The sequence below is a fragment of the Colletotrichum acutatum genome (genome assembly GCF_030867785.1).
Source record: "Colletotrichum acutatum strain CBS 112980 chromosome Unknown BDZ83scaffold_4, whole genome shotgun sequence".
Taxonomy (NCBI): Eukaryota; Fungi; Ascomycota; class Sordariomycetes; order Glomerellales; family Glomerellaceae; genus Colletotrichum; species Colletotrichum acutatum.
In genome coordinates, this window is record NW_026848998.1 from 479,805 (window position 1) to 495,137 (window position 15,333).

A 15,333-nucleotide genomic window follows, 5' to 3' on the forward strand; every position below is an offset into this window, starting at 1 on the left:
TCGAGGCGAGGGGGTAAGGCAAGGACCGTGAAAGCGTTGGGTTCCATTTAGCTGATGCGGCAGGGGCTGTGTCGATCGATGAGGCAAATGCCGCTTCTGCCGTTGAAGATTAGGTAGACCAATGTGAATTTCACTTGGATGCTCGTGACTCTTTCTTGAGTACGTATCGTTGCAATCTACTACCTATACCTTCGATGTGGACTCGGCTGTCTATTAAGATGGTCTGGGGCCATAGAGATAGGTTCAGGGACTCCTCGGATTCAAAAAGCGTTCATTCATTGACTACATCCAACGCACACCTATGAACCACAACCAACGTCCACCAACTTTTGCAGTCACAACTCCAACCTGCGACAACGCCTGTACCGTCGAGAGGACCACATACCACCAAAAATCCGTCCTATATCCCTACTCTTAATTGCGTAAGGGCCGTCTTGTTTCATTCTTGCCACCATACTGTAATACCTCTCCCTCAAAGCTCCTCGTAGACCTCGGTCTGGTTGACCATGGCGCTGAGGGGTCCGCGCTTGACCATGATGCTCATGATCTCGTAGAGCGCATCCGCGGCGGCCATGGTGGTATGCTCGGCGTTCGTATCGTAAGCAGGCTATTTCCATTGATTAGTCTTCTGTTGCCTTGCCCCCAGAATCAACAGCATCCGCAAAGAACTTACAGCAACCTCCACGATATCAGCGGCAATCAGGTTGAGGTCCTCCAGTCCACGAAGGATGGTGCGAAGCTCGCGAGTGGACCAGCCACCCGTCTCAGGGGTACCGGTAGCAGGAGCGACTGCGCGCTACAGTCAGCAGATATCCTTTCAGACGTCCTGAACATTCGACCACTTACAAGCAGGGTCAAGCGTGTCGATATCCAAAGAGAGGTAGACCGGGTTCTTTGTGCCGACACGGTCAATGATCTTCTTGATGATGCCATCCGTGCCAATCTTGTCAATCTCGCGAGCCTCAACAATCTCGAAGCCGCAGTATCCGTCGTTCTCGTAGTCACTGGGTCCGCTGAGCGTCGTGCGGATACCAGCGTGGATGTTGGAGTCGTTGCGCAGCAGACCCTCCTGAGCGGCATGGTAGAAGTAGGTGCCGTGGTTGATGCTGGCGACCTCCGAGGGAGACCCGCCAAAGACCTTGGGGCGCCCTGCACAATGTGAGTCTTTCTATTTGCGCCTTTGCGTACAAGTTTACTTACAGGTATCAAGATGGCTGTCAAAGTGGATGACAGACACGGGACCGTAGGCACGGTTGATAGAGCGCAGGAGAGGCAGCGTGATGGTGTGGTCACCACCCAGAGTGATGACACGAGGCAGGGTGCGCTCGTTCTTCGCAGGTCCCTTCTTCGCCGCGTCTGTGGCAGGCTGGCGCGAGAGGATCTCAAAGTGTCCCTCTTCGATCTGGTGCAGAGCCCACGTATTGTCGTATCTTGTTTCGAGTTAGCAAGCGGATGAGCAGGGTGCGCGTTGGCTTCTCACGATGTGACCGGAATGTCTCCGCAGTCCAGAACAGTAGCCCAACTGCTGAAAGGGTTCGTAGCCAATGGCACATTGTAGCCTCCGCTGTCTGGTGTAAGTATTCTTCCTCGCGCACAATCAGCATCCCGGAGTGGGCATAGACTTACTAGAGGTTCAGACGGCGCGAGCCCTGGCGGATTCCTGACGGGCCAAAACGGGCACCAGGGCGGTACGAAGTACCCGTGTCGAAGGGGGCTCCTGCGTGGTGTAAGTGCCACACACAGTCAACTGCTCTCCGCCCTTACTCACCAATGAAGGCAATGTCATACTTGACATTCTTTGCGCCCAGGCACGACTGGTACGGCAGACGACCAAAGGTGGAAATGCCCGAGAATACAGAGTCGGCCTATGACGTGTAAGACAACGATCGAGGCCCAGGTCAATGACGTTCCTAAATACCTGAGTACCGCCGTCACCCGGGATCGTGTTGTACCAGAGAGACTGGTGAGGTCCGGACATGGACTTCTGGTGGTCGTCGTGGTCGCCGTGACCAAAAACGGTTGCCGCAAGGCAGAGTGCGAGGATGCTTCGAGAAACCATGGTGCTAACAGTTGACTGTACGGTGAATTCAAATTGCAGCTACTGTTCAGGACAAGAATCAAAGTCCATGTAGGGGAATGGCCTTGACTTTATGAATCTCGGCGAGCTGCAAGGTCCCGTTCTATTTCAGAAGCAGATTGGTCAAAGTTCGACAGCTCTTCTCCACGCATAATCTTTTATGGTGGGCATCAGGTATGGCCCTGGATCCGGCTCGCAAGCTTATCGTCGACGTATTAGCCACACCATAGGAGCTCCCTGAGACGCTTACTGGTCAATGGATAACCATCAGACGCAATGTTGGTAAGAACGATTAACGTGTTCGCGTTAGGTAAGGACCAGAGCCACGGCAGACGTTGCTGGCAGTGCGGGGCAAGAGATAAAGCTCCCTCCGCCCTTCTCCAATGTCATGATGCTTGCAAGATCAGCGCAGATGCTTGGTTCGAGCTTCGATTGGCTTTGAGTCTTGGAGTACCCGGCCTCTGTACTCCGGACGGAGACCCTTCAGATCAAGCGGTGCTGCACGTAGTGACAGGGTTCTACCTACTACCCAGGCAATCAGGCATTGTCGGCGAAGCCATTGCCGTGGGGAGAACGGTCCAAGTGTCTGTTCCTAGGATGCTAGGCCCTAGGACGGACGGTCTGGATGCCGTGAGCAGGGCGGGGTCAAGTTGGAGTGTTGTCGGTATTATGATGCAAACTCTGAACGAGATAAGCCAGAATGGGTTCCCCAGATGCACCTTCTGCAGGGCCATCGGCCGGGTTTTGAAGAACAAGTCTGCAGCGTTGACAGTGCCAACCCGGTTCCGCGGGGAAAGCGCCTGTTGAGCTGGTAGGAGCAGAGTCATCTCGGCCAATGAGATGGCCCTGAACAACATTAGTTCATGAGTCGTTAGAAGCGAAGAAGCATTCCCCGATCTCCAACAGCGTCCTGATTTTTCAGAAATGCATTGGTGAAGAAGGTTCCTCAGATGGGAGTCCTCATCGATGACGTGGGGCAAAGCAGCAACTCCCACGCGGGGCTGATAAGATAAAGCTACGACACGCTAACACATGCAACCTGTGCTAGGCGCTTACCCGAATAGGAAAACAAGCAGTAACGGCCACCTCGGTGCACTTGCAACCCGTCATGCACACTTTGCAGGCTGCACGCCTGGAGAGAAATCAACAGCGGCGATGATGTGCAACATGTTGCAAGGCCGGGCCCGGAGTGCTGATAAGCAGGGTACGCCACTTTCCCGGAAGTCGGCTTCATCGGCGGCCTGTGATGACCTCTTGAGATCGATAAGGATGATATGTTGTTCCATGCATGGTCTTCTACCACCGCCTAGGATCTCAGCTGTAGGTACTTTAAAACCTGAGAGTTTCTTCTACAAACTGAGCTGAGCAACTTGCCCGCTCAACCGACCTTCAATTCCAACGGAGGATGGTACCTTGCTCCGGCTCATCCGCACGTGCCGAGGTGCCGGATCCGTCATGGCATCGCCGCTCACCGAACTTCGTGAGACTATGGACCCACACCGGGCCGACTCTCGCCTGGCAAGCCCTGATGTTCACGGCGGAGCCCGGGTGTGCTCCGCCCCGGCGCCGTCCCGCGCCCGTTGAGCTTGCCCCGGCTGAAACATACCAATTCGGTATCTCTTGGGCTAACAAAAAATGTGTGGTACGGCCCGAAGATATTTTACTGTTGCAGCGGAACATCAGCTGGACTCTGAAAACTGCGAACACAGAAGACGAAATATCTGCGCGACAACTTATCGGAACAGCACTTGCCAAAGCCCACGCTGATGATTGCACAGTACCTACCCAAGGCACGGGTGCATTTTTATTCTGTCTTTCTTTCTTTCTTATCGCAACTCAGCGGGGCGAGCTGAACTCTGGCTGCTGCTATGTAATCATGACAGCGCTGCCTGTCGTGTTTTTTTTTTTTTTTTTTTTTTTTTTTTTTGCAAGTCAATTTGCCGTCCCCGACTCCCTGTGCATCCTTTGCAGTGGCTCTGTTTCCAAATCTGCACCTTGTCTCATGCAGCAAGCCGTGGCAGGTTGCTGATTCGCCTCGGGGCTTGTTGAAGGTCATGCAGGTCTGAGAGAAGGACGCCAAGTTGCACAGTTCTGATTTGTTTGGGGCAAGCACGGGAAAAAGTGGTTACGACTTCTTTGTTGCTGCATCTGAGTTGTTTTTTATTATACGGGAGACCGGATGGCGCCGTTGAACACGGGCGTGGGATTCGCTTGCAGCAAGACATCCAGCCTGCGAGATGCCTAGGATGCCACGCCGTTCTTCTGACAGCCAGCTAAGAAGGACGCACTATCAAGAAGCTTTGACACTGACCGGTGCCATGGAAAGTGAGGACGGACTGAGCTGCTTGGCAGGGTAGCTCTCAGAATCCATACCTATGGGTTAGAAAGTGCGAGCAACTCCCTAATGGGCTAAATGGCTTGCAGGACATGTGGCCGAATCGGTCAGACTGGCTGGGGCATGTTGGAGCAGGTGAGGGGGGAGACCAAGGCGAAGACACGCACAAGAATACCTTCCGCACATACTAACAAGTATTTACTTTGGAAAGGATGGGGGGATTTGGGGAGAGACAGGCGGGAAAGGGGAGAAAAGCAGGTGAATGCACCAGAGAGGAAAAGTTGGCATGGCTTTGCAGCTTTGCAGAAGAAGGAAACCACGCGTGCAGCACGATGCAACCACTCAAGCAGGATCCAACCTATAAGAGGCCGTTGCAACGATGGTGCAGATTGACTTATTGGAGGGCGGATTGGGCCGGCCCCGTTTTTCCCGGCCGACTTGAGCCCGCGTAGTGCGCTACGGCGACAGCTGGGAACTTGGGATGGTGGAAGAGTTCCCCATTCGGCCCCCCTGGCGGAGCTACTGCTGCTGGGCCACACGCGCCTTTCCTCTTGGTATCCTGGCAGAGGTGCGCATCACGAGACGAACTCAATGCGACTGGAGAACAAAGGGGGAGGGGGTCAACGATATCAGTGGTACTCGTATGGAGTAGATAGAGGGTAGGCAAATGCAAGTGCAGGTATTCCCGACCCTAGCTGGTGAGTGAAACAACTCTGCAAAAAGCTGCTTACAATTTACTGGATACTTACCTTGAGGTAGTAAGGTAAGTTCGGCCAGGAATACGTAAGTGCTAAGGTAAGGTAGGGCAGTTTGCCTGGCTGTTCGTTCCTTTCCCCGCCACCCGAATTTTTCTGTAGCCAACTTCTTCTGCCTTCTTTTGGACTTGAGCCTTACCACAGTAAAGCGCGACTGCTACCTGACGGGAGAAACCTACTGGGAATCTCCTTGACTCGGCAGGTTTGGAAAGGCCCCGAATCCACCGTCCACGCGGAACACGCACAGTTTGCGACGGGGCTGCCCAGTCTTTCTTCGCGCGCAGCCGTCAAGAAACGAACAGGTTGGACCCACGTACCATTGAACTGAGATGCGGCCCTGATGTACTCTGGCAAGTAATTGCAGTGGAGTGATACATTGACCTCACTTCACCTCGACCTCCCTTCCTTACCTTACCTCACCTTGGGTACCTAAATACTTACCTTAGGTAGGGTTCCTAGCACCTCAATGATGTAAGTATCATGTACCCATTTACCGGCGCGCAACGCCCCGCCATTCTTCTTTCTCGCACCTATCGCCAGCTTTCCTCCTCGCCCGTCTCTGCAACCCTCGGCCACGACCAATCTACTCACGTCCGGATACTTGCCGCTCCATCTCTGTTCTGCGCTGCTCTGATCTGCCCTTGTCTCTCTTCTCCCACCCCAGACGGCGCATTCTCTTCCTTTGCGTCAGACCCTTTCCCGCCCTGCCAATCATCCTTCCCGTCTGTCTTTTTTCAACCGTCGACTTGTCTCCGTCGTCTCAACCTCCTGAAGCCGTGTCCTGCACCAAAATAGCGCCAGCGTCCGTCCGCAGGTTGCAGGAAGCCTGGGACCGCCCTTTTGTCCTCCTTTTCACGCTTCCACCAAGCCCGGCTGAAGCGCTGCGTCAATCTCACATATCGTCCCGTCCTCTCTCTGTCTAGGCCTCCTAGGTACTCCTCTCCCTACGTCGGTCTGTGCGACTTGCACCCGATCGGACCGCATCCCACGCCCGAGTATTCGTCCTCGCCTCATCCCCCCTCCTCCTACTTCTCTCTACAGCACAAGACACGGCCCGTACATCGTGACCACTGCGACCACATACTCTTTACCTCAACCACAGAGATTCCGTCTCATATCGCTGGGTTGAGCCATCTTGAGGATTGTGCTCCGTCTCATCGCCTCTGCTGTCTCTCTCATAACTGCCATCGATCACTGGACGCCACTGGACTCCGACGCGATTCACCAACCAGGTCTTTTCGATTCAATGTCTCACGCCTACCCTTAAAATTTCCTCGTCTCTACCACCACCGGATTTTCAATCTTCACCCTCCTTCACTCGGTATACCGAATTGTCCAACGTCGTGCCATCGGCCACTCACTTCCTCATCTCAACCACGAACACGCTCATCAACCTCACTCTGCTCAGCATGCAAACAACTCTGGCCCTCTCCCATCCTCGCTAACCTGCGAAGGGTCAACGTGCGTGCATTAGAAGCGCGTCGCATGCCTTTGGGACGCCTTCCAACCATCGTCCTTTGAAATGGCTGCTGCTACGAGCCTCAACTCCACCGCCATGTCGGTTCGGTCCAAGAAACAGGTCTCGACCTTGCCTGCAGACGGCTTGCAGGCGCAACGAATGTTCAAAAAGCATAAAGTACTACCGCACCCTAGAAGACATGCAAGCGACTCTGCGCATTCCTATGAAGTGCGATCGACGCCTAGGAAATATGACCTCGATGTGGATGCTGTAGCGTCGCAAATGCGAGGACCGCAACAGCAAAGCCCCCAGACACTGAGACACCAACCTAAGCGGATAGGCAGTGGCCCGGATTTGCCTCCGACACCGCCTTCCCACTCACGAACCTCATCGAGCACTCACTCCATCCAGCATCCAAGCCCAGCGCCCGCCGAACCTCATGCGCCGGAATCGCAGACACCAACAACCCCAGCGCGCGCCCCAGCCACTCCTCCGAACCAGAAAAGTCCACCCACGCCAGATGTGACGCCTCCCCAACCTGCAACTCGCCCCAAGGTTGTTCGACCGATACCTATCGACCGCACAGTATCGAAAGCTACTACCGTTGAGTCGCGAACTGAGTCTTTCCGAACTGCCAGAGAAGAGCCCTTTTCCTCTGAAGAGGACTTGCAGTCGACTGTTCGGCCAAACATTCTCTCAGCACGAACTTCCCAGAACACGGTACGTCGCGTTTCCGAGCCTCAGGCGAGAACGCCGCCTCCAGTCGGTTTAGGCTTGGGTCTAGAATCACCTACCAAGGACCTTCCAACCCCCAAGGCCAAGGCAGACTTTGGTAGCTTTGACGGAGAATGGGCCTCGAATAACGAAGTTGAACAAGAGTGGGACGACAACCTGGGCAGAAATGTCACGGTAAGAAAGAGGCGTACCAAGCCCGAAACCCCGCCTCGGACTGGAAGACGGAGGGTCGAAATCATCGAAGACCGTGTTGTCACACCGACAAACGCTGCCAAGGCGGTGCGCGCGATGTCACAACGAGACAGGGCAGCTTTCTATGCCCCTAGCGAAATCGCTTGGCCCAACACCTCAACCCCAGGGAAGACAGCCGACACGGACTCTCGCAGACTATCGGGAATGTCTGCGAAATCGGCAAAGTCAACCAAGTCGGTTGCCTCCACTATTGTCGAGGCAATCTTAGTCGAAGCTCCTTCAATCCCCCAAAGGAGACAGACGCTCAGACACGTCCGGAAGCAATTTGGATTGAGGGACTCAGGCTCTGATCTGTCCCCCCTCAGCTCTGCTACAAACTCGGCTACTCAGTTGGAAGGAAGCCCGAGGCGACCTAGGGCGCTCACTCGTCCTAGCGAAAGCCGTCATGACAGCTATGCCTCGAACATCACCTTTAACTCGATTTCGAGTAGCAAAGCACGCAGAGAAGTCTGGAAGAGCGGTGGCATCCCGGTCATTGTTGTTCCCGATCGCCGATCATCCAGATCTAGTCGGGAGCCGTCTCTCAGGTCAACCAGCAGTAGACGATCCAAAAGAAGTACCAGCGTCGGTTCGACGACCCGTACAAATGGTCCGAAAAGTCACGATTTGCCTACACCTGTATTCGAACGTCCAGGGCGAAAACTTCGCTCAATGTCCGAGTCAGATGGATCTGACCAACGCACGATTGACTATCCGCCCGTCATCCCGAAGCGTTCTTCTTCTTTATCCGCTCCGACCAGCCGTAACACTTCCCGCGCTGGCTCACTCACCGCGGAAAGTTTGAAATCCCAGAACGCTTTGTTGAATCAACAGCCTGGACATGAAACGAGGATACCCGCCTTGACCCTCCAAAGGGCGGCATCCTCTGAGACTGATAACGGCCACCATCACCGAGACCATAAACTCAATGTAGACCGTCACGGTGACCCCTTCTTTGGTAAACGGCTGTCTACGCAAAATACGCCTTTTTCTGCAGCTTCAGTGGAAACAAGCGGTACTGCGCCCGAAGTGTCTGAGGCCAAGGCTGTGAGCTTATATCCTCATCAGAACTCATCCGTGCTTGTCGTCAACCACTCCAACAAGCCGTCGGAGGACTCTGAGGATTCGCAGACCGAGAGAGAGTTGCCTCAAACGCTTCAGAGGCCGACGATTATTACGACAGGGCCAGACGACGAGTGTCCAATCACACCCTCACAGCCTCAGCATTCCATGGACGACGTTGATTCACCGCTCCGCAATCCTCGCGCGGCCCCCCCTGTCCCTCCGATTAATCCTCCTGCGATTCAGTTCATACCCGCGACGCCTTCGGGATTAACTCCCAATCATGAGAGACAACGCAATATGGGGAATTATTTCGAGGCAATGGAGGAGGAACAACCTCAGCGTAGTAGATCTGTTATCAAAAGGGCATTGGTCCGACGACGAAACTCGGAGACGTATCCGCCCAAGAGTGGCCGACCTGGGCTCCTTACTAGAACCTTTTCTCTGACGAGAAGAGGATCAAGCTCTGGGACCCGTGGTGACGACCATTCTGCTGTTGAAGAGCCATGCTCGTGCCCGGAATGCATGGCCCCGCCGCCCGAGGACGACCGATTGCACCCGCACTGGCGTCCTGCCTACTCAGATCAGGAAGACGACGTGTGGGAGAGGGAAATGGAAGACGAGCCTATCAGCCAGGTCTACCGATACCCTCCTATTGACAGTCGCCCGAGCCCGCGAAGACGGATTAGCGAGCGGGTGAAGAAAACGTTTGCTATTCTTCCTGCTCGTGGCGAGGATGACGTCTACTCTGGATCTCAAAACGAGCCTGACCGCCGAACCATTCGCCGGACAGATAGCGGGAATCTTCGGGTTATGAGACGCCGCGGCAGCCTCGACTCTCTCCGCGACCAATCCCCACCTACCTCAGGGCCTTCCATGAGGCAGAACGACGATCGCGACGCAGACGGCCCACCAAAACGAAGACGTCGTTTCTCGATTTCGGGCACTTTGGAAGGGCTGCAGAACCTTCCACGACAGCTGAATGAGCGTAAGCGAGAGAAGAGGACCCAGGAGCTGAGACAGAAGATCAGCGGGCCGCGCGAAGTAAGAGACGGCATGGGCGACGTCCTTCGACGGAACTCGTACCGCGGCCCTCCAACCGAACAAAACAACTTGCCGGTCGCACATTTTTGATGCGATTGCAACGTACAAAATTTCCTGAGTATTTCAGATGACATCCCATCTGGAGCACCTTTCAACGCGTAATATATCTGGGTATGAAGCACAAAAGGAGGGTGCTGGAGGAAATGAAACGGGACCATTACGACTGCTACGAACGAACGCCCTTTTTCTTCATCTTTACGACTACAGAAACTTTCTAACGACACAAAGAACTGTTTTCTTCGCGGATTTCGGAGCTGATGACGGGGGGACGGATGGCAAAGCTTTTAACCTTTGAGACTTTGACGACGATATTGATGACAATGATTTCTGGGACTGGGGGGGATCCGGTTTTTGATGAACGATTGAACGCGCGCGCTGTCTGCTACAGATAACGAAGGGACGTCTTATTATTGTATCATATAGAAAAAAAATTGCTCGTCAAGATACTACTTTAACTAAAAGGTTTCGGAACGAATTTTGGCCCATTGTCTGGGTTGTGCAGGATGAGCTTTTGCTTCTATGTGTTTTGATTGAATGTGATATACCATGTCCATGTCATGAAAACCAAAGTTTTTGATACACCCTTTTGCCCTGAATATGACGCCTAAACACCAATCCCACTTGTACCAAGAAGACATGCGCCCCAGATAATGCAGTATGCTGTGACCGAGATGGTCCCAAAGCATTCTACCGCCTGTCCTGACCCGGAGGTCCGCCGCCGGGCGGGAAGGCACCAGGAGGTCCAGGCGGGAACGCGCCGCCGCCCGGCATACCGGGGAACTGGAAGTTGGGGGGCAGACCGCCCGGCGCGCCCGGGGGCGGGAAGGGGAGGCCGGCTGGGAGACCGCCGGGCGGGGGGAACGGTAGGCCTCCTGGGGGCATTGGTGAGCCGTTGGGGCCCGGGGGGAAGGGGGGCATGGGTGGCATTCCGCGTCCTGCTTGTCCTGGGGCTGTTGTGATTTTCGGTGTTAGTCTTGTTTGGAAAGGCTATCGAACAGAGGTTTTTGGCGGGACTTACGTGGGATCATGCCTTGAGGAAAGGGAGGTGCGCCGGCGGGCATGCCGGGGAAGGGAGGAGGGACACCTAGAGAGGGGTTCAGGTCAGTGCTTTGATGCAAATGTGCCCCGTCGCAGTGATGAGACGGCGCTGAGAGAGAGGGTGAGGGAGGTGAGTACGAACCTCCTGGGAAGGGGAACGGCGGCGGGAAAGCCGATCCGGGCTGGTTTTGTGGCAGCATTGGATTATTGTGTGCTTGACCTTCGGCGGCGTAGGAGGAGGTGATGGAGTCGATGACGGACTGAGCCTTTTCGTGACCGATTTCTGGAGAGAAAGGGCGCATGTTAGCTTCTGATGTGCCACGATGGATGCGCAAGTAACGGAATGAGGAGGGGAATGAGGAGGGAATTGAGGGGGAGCCGTACGTTGGTAGTAATCGACGACGTTGCGCAGGTGGTTTCGACCGCTGTTGTGCGCCTTGCGCACGCTCATGGAGTCGTGCGTGAGGTACACATCGCAGTAATCGCCTAGAATCGGAGAGTCCAGGTCAGTTCGGTTGAATAGCTTCGCGGGCGATCGGGGTTTGATTGAGACGTACAGAAGACTGGGATCTCATGTTAGCTTGGTGTTTGCAGAGGTACTTGGAGGGATTCGGGACTCACATTTGGGCATCTTGACGGCGGTATCTCGTTGGCGAGCAGAAGCTGTGCTAAATTCGCGAGGTTCCGATTACGCAGCAGGTTAGGAGACAAAACCAGGTTCCTGAAGCTGCAATGCCGCTTTTGTCGCATCGCGATGTTGGAAAGCGGCCGACGCGCCAAACGCCACACCCAAAAAGCTGCGAGGCTGTCGCTCTCACGTGAGTACCAAGGCACAAGGCTGCCCCGCCCACCGACTCCAATTGGCCAGAGCGCTTGACCTCTACCCGTTCGACAGGGGTCCTCAATGTGGGTCCAGGCCTTTTCGAACGCGACAGATTTCCAAAAATCCCCAAAGGTGGTTCCTTGAGGCCCATAGCTCTCCTATCGCAGTTGTGTCCTCGTTAGCCCAGGGAGCTCCTTTACGACGCAATTCCCAACAACCCACGCCCAGGCTGTTCTCCCCGCCCGCCCCTTCTCCTCCTCAACCACGACGGTCGCGACACCCGAATCGATCGAATACTTGTTGGAGTTCTCTTCGAACTTGAGACGGACCTTTTCTGCGTATTAGCCATGGCACCGACGACATCATTGCTGCGCTACGTGTGCGGTCTTGTGCTCCTCGCCTGCTGCGCTCAGGCGCTCAGATTCGACCTGCATGCTACGAGCACCCACGAGGGCAAGAAGGAGCGATGCATCCGCAATTTCGTCGCTAGGGACACCTTGGTCGTCGTCACGGCTATTGTGGATGGTTCAAAGGGTGACGGCATGACCGTCAACATGCACGTATGTGGCCTGAACTTCTATGCCCCCTACGCCATCCTCCCCGATGTTGGGACTTGATCTGAGAAGAGATGGAGGCTTTTCGGAGATCGGGGCAGAATAGCAACAAGGGAGAGGATTGGGTGAAAGAGGAAATTGTTTGCAATCGCAGCTTGGCTAACGATGAGTGACTCTCTAGATCAAGGACGCTGTTGGCAACGACTACGGAAAGCCAAAGGACATTGCAGGCGGCGAGAAGCGTGTTGTCTTCACCTCCCACGCAGACGCCGCTTTCGACGTTTGTTTCGAGAACATCCTCACTGGCTGTACGTCTCATCCACCCACCCCTATACTCACGCACATTGCAATGTCAATGGCTTGAAACCCTCTACTTGCCCAATTGTCCTTGACTGCACCCCTTGAGAAGAGCAAAAGAACCACGAAAGCTGACAAGAGTGACTTAAACCAATAGCCGGCCGCAGCGGCGCAACGAGCCGCCACATTGAACTCGACATCGACATTGGCGCCGACGCAAAGGACTGGAACGCCATCCAGGCGACGGAGAAGCTCAAGCCCGTCGAGGCGGAGCTCAGGCGCATCGACGAGCTCGTCAGCGAGATCAACACCGAGATGGACTACCTGCGCGCCCGCGAGCACAAGCTGCGCGACACCAACGAGAGCACAAACACCCGCGTCAAGTGGTTCGGCATCGGCACAACGCTCATCCTCGTCGGTCTGTGGGGTTGGCAGATTATGTACCTGCGGGCATACTTCAGGTTTGTTGCTTGCTCTATTTTGCTATGCTACTAAGGAAGCTCTGGGTATGCTAACCATGCGATATCACGACAGATCCAAGCACCTGATTTAAACGCATACATCAGTGTAGTGAAAAAGGCAGTAAGCCAATGGCTTGCCAACAGCGTAAAGGAGTTACGGAAGATAAGAGATGTTGCACCGCCGCACAGCGGTGATGATGAGAGTCTCTGTGATGCCATTGGAAGCATCAAAAATCACCTCGGGGGTTTCGAGTGTGTATTAGTGTATGCATACATACGACGGTCACCATAAAAGTCATGAATGATATAACGCAAATTACATTACAGCAGAATCTGCTTATGACATGTTCACTGTCACTGAGATAAGGCTGGCAAATAGGATTTTTCTAAGCTGGAGGCGTGTGCCTGCAATGTCGGCCGACCCCTCGACCTTCCGCGTTGCCAATGTCGGCACGGCGAAATCAGTCTTCACTCCAATGACTTATGCACCGTTCCAGTAACATGTCTATTCTGGGGACTCTAACAGTAGCCTCCGGTCGCTGTCAAATTACAGATGTGTACAATTTCGCTCGACGTGCTAGGTGTTTCCAACGAAGTCTTACAGCGAGCCTTTGCACCTCTCAAATGTGCGCTACTTCTCCGCCCCTAACCATGCAATGAGGGCTTCCAATGAAGCCGTCTATAACGTACCATGCTCCCATAATTTTACCCTCCCCGCCCAAGATGATATTTCCTGATAGATATTGGTACAATGTCTCAAACCTCTCTCCCTAGAGCTCGTCGGCGCATCACACGGCCATAAAACCCCTTTCTAATTCTTCTTGCCAGCGCTGTCGACGTCAAACAGAGGCGGCATAAACCCAAGCCCACCCTCCTTACGCTCCTGCACATCCCGGTGCACACCAACAGTGCCGTCCGCGCGCCGGCTCCGCACGTGGGCCCTCAGCATCTCCAAAATCTCGCTACCCTGCCACCGCACAGGGACGGGGCGGTACTGCGCCTTGAAGGAGCCGACGGTGTTGGCCCACTCGCCGGGGACGTCCTGCGTACGGACGTCCTCCTTTGGCTTAGAAGTCTTGCCGGAGTCGATTGTCGAGGCGGCGCCGGAGCCGACGGGGCGGTAGGACTCTGCTGCGTTGACGGTGGAAGAGGCGAGGGTGTCGTTTGACGAGGACGACGAGGTCTTTGTAGTCGAGGCCGAGGCGGAGGGGGCTTCTTCCTGGGTGGCCCAGTAGTAAATGTCCCAGTCGTTCTCGTCGAGGAAGAGGTCGTACTGCGCCATTTGGGACTTTGTCATGTGCGGCAGGTGTTCGTTGGCGAAAGTCGACATGAGGAGGTCTGATTCGAGGGTTCCGCGCTTGCGGGACTGGTCTGTTTTCGCAGGGCAATGATTAGTTTCTTGGGCTTTGGTGTCTGGATCATTCTCTGCTCTGCCCTCCTTTTGCTTCTGCTAGGGAGTTGAGAGGACAACACAGAAAAGGGGAATAGAAAGAACTCACAAAGGAGACGGGCGCGCATGGTTCGCTCGTCCTCGCCCTGACGCCGCAGCGGCTCGACGCGGAACTTGATGCCCTCGAACTCGCCGACGCCCAGCTCGCTGTTGACGGCGGACTCGGTGTAAATGGGAGGCTTGTCGGCGAAGCATCTGCGGAGGATCATGGGCGCCGCCGTTGTGGTCGGTGCCGGCGCCGTGACGCGGAGGCGGCGAGCCGGGCGGAGGGCGCGGGCTACTGTCGACATTTTTTTTTTCTTGCTACTCGGTTCAGAGTGGTGATGGAAGGGGATAGTCGATTCCGACGTTCCGTTTGTGCAAATGTCAAGGTTGTTCGGTGGTGAAATGTGTATACTGGGTGATTTGTCTGACAAATTGGACGCTGTGATAGGTGCGAGGTCGGTTTGGACGTTACCGAGGTAGAGGGGGGACGACGAATGAAGCAAACTCACTTCTCGTCCGTAATTCGCCTCGAAAACTGTACAGGACCCTTGGTTTCGATGCTGCAATGGAAGCTCGGACCGTACGAAAATTTACAGTAGAAAATGGTTACCAACACTGTATGACGGTTCGATCTTGACGGACACGCGGAAGCGGCTTGGATCGTGCACAGTACATGGGCGCTGCAGATAGTAGAGGCATTGATAACAGTATCCTTGCGTAGTTCTTTATCCAGATCGAAACGGGTCAAGTTTCTGACTGGCAAACCGAATGTATCTGCCGAGTTTGTGGGGAAAAGATCTAGAGTTCGTAGGCAGTCATGGTAGTGTATGGTACAGCGATGCCCAAAAGCTGGGTCTCGTCGCATTAGACAACATCACTGATTTTGAGCTACCTTGTAAGCCGAGTGAAAGAGAGAAACATCCCCTACATTGCGACTCTATCATCAAACACCAGTATTGATCCTATT

General features: G+C 54.5%; 5 protein-coding genes across 5 annotated transcripts; 2 read left to right on the forward strand and 3 right to left on the reverse strand.

Moving 5' to 3' along the window:
- Nucleotides 1-116: 116 nt before the first annotated feature.
- On the reverse strand, nucleotides 117-2,318 carry BDZ83DRAFT_599726 (agmatinase 1). The gene is made up of 9 exons (XM_060506999.1): nucleotides 2,297-2,318; nucleotides 1,919-2,240; nucleotides 1,769-1,865; nucleotides 1,627-1,717; nucleotides 1,481-1,564; nucleotides 1,201-1,430; nucleotides 847-1,149; nucleotides 674-789; nucleotides 117-607 (listed from the first exon to the last, which is right to left on the reverse strand). The coding sequence occupies exons 2-9, from the start codon at nucleotides 2,057-2,059 to the stop codon at nucleotides 473-475; spliced, it is 1,197 nt and encodes a 398-aa protein (XP_060371101.1). The 5' UTR covers nucleotides 2,060-2,240; nucleotides 2,297-2,318; the 3' UTR covers nucleotides 117-472.
- Nucleotides 2,319-6,689: 4,371 nt separating this feature from the next.
- BDZ83DRAFT_746903 (uncharacterized protein) lies at nucleotides 6,690-9,788 on the forward strand (the record flags this gene model as incomplete). The annotated part of the gene is made up of 1 exon (XM_060513339.1): nucleotides 6,690-9,788. One exon carries the CDS (start codon nucleotides 6,690-6,692, stop codon nucleotides 9,786-9,788), a length of 3,099 nt encoding a protein of 1,032 aa, XP_060371102.1.
- Nucleotides 9,789-10,180: 392 nt separating this feature from the next.
- Nucleotides 10,181-11,572, reverse strand: BDZ83DRAFT_599740 (U1 zinc finger-domain-containing protein). Its single transcript, XM_060507000.1, has 6 exons — nucleotides 11,418-11,572; nucleotides 11,354-11,359; nucleotides 11,181-11,282; nucleotides 10,939-11,079; nucleotides 10,777-10,842; nucleotides 10,181-10,708 (listed from the first exon to the last, which is right to left on the reverse strand). Exons 1-6 carry the CDS (start codon nucleotides 11,425-11,427, stop codon nucleotides 10,446-10,448), a joined length of 588 nt encoding a protein of 195 aa, XP_060371103.1. The 5' UTR covers nucleotides 11,428-11,572; the 3' UTR covers nucleotides 10,181-10,445.
- Nucleotides 11,573-11,744: 172 nt separating this feature from the next.
- Nucleotides 11,745-13,416, forward strand: BDZ83DRAFT_599745 (endoplasmic reticulum vesicle protein 25). Its single transcript, XM_060507001.1, has 4 exons — nucleotides 11,745-12,179; nucleotides 12,355-12,481; nucleotides 12,628-12,931; nucleotides 13,005-13,416. The coding sequence occupies exons 1-4, from the start codon at nucleotides 11,967-11,969 to the stop codon at nucleotides 13,021-13,023; spliced, it is 663 nt and encodes a 220-aa protein (XP_060371104.1). The 5' UTR covers nucleotides 11,745-11,966; the 3' UTR covers nucleotides 13,024-13,416.
- Nucleotides 13,417-15,072, reverse strand: BDZ83DRAFT_599746 (Flavinator of succinate dehydrogenase-domain-containing protein). Its single transcript, XM_060507002.1, has 2 exons — nucleotides 14,431-15,072; nucleotides 13,417-14,302 (listed from the first exon to the last, which is right to left on the reverse strand). Exons 1-2 carry the CDS (start codon nucleotides 14,669-14,671, stop codon nucleotides 13,743-13,745), a joined length of 801 nt encoding a protein of 266 aa, XP_060371105.1. The 5' UTR covers nucleotides 14,672-15,072; the 3' UTR covers nucleotides 13,417-13,742.
- Nucleotides 15,073-15,333: the final 261 nt, after the last annotated feature.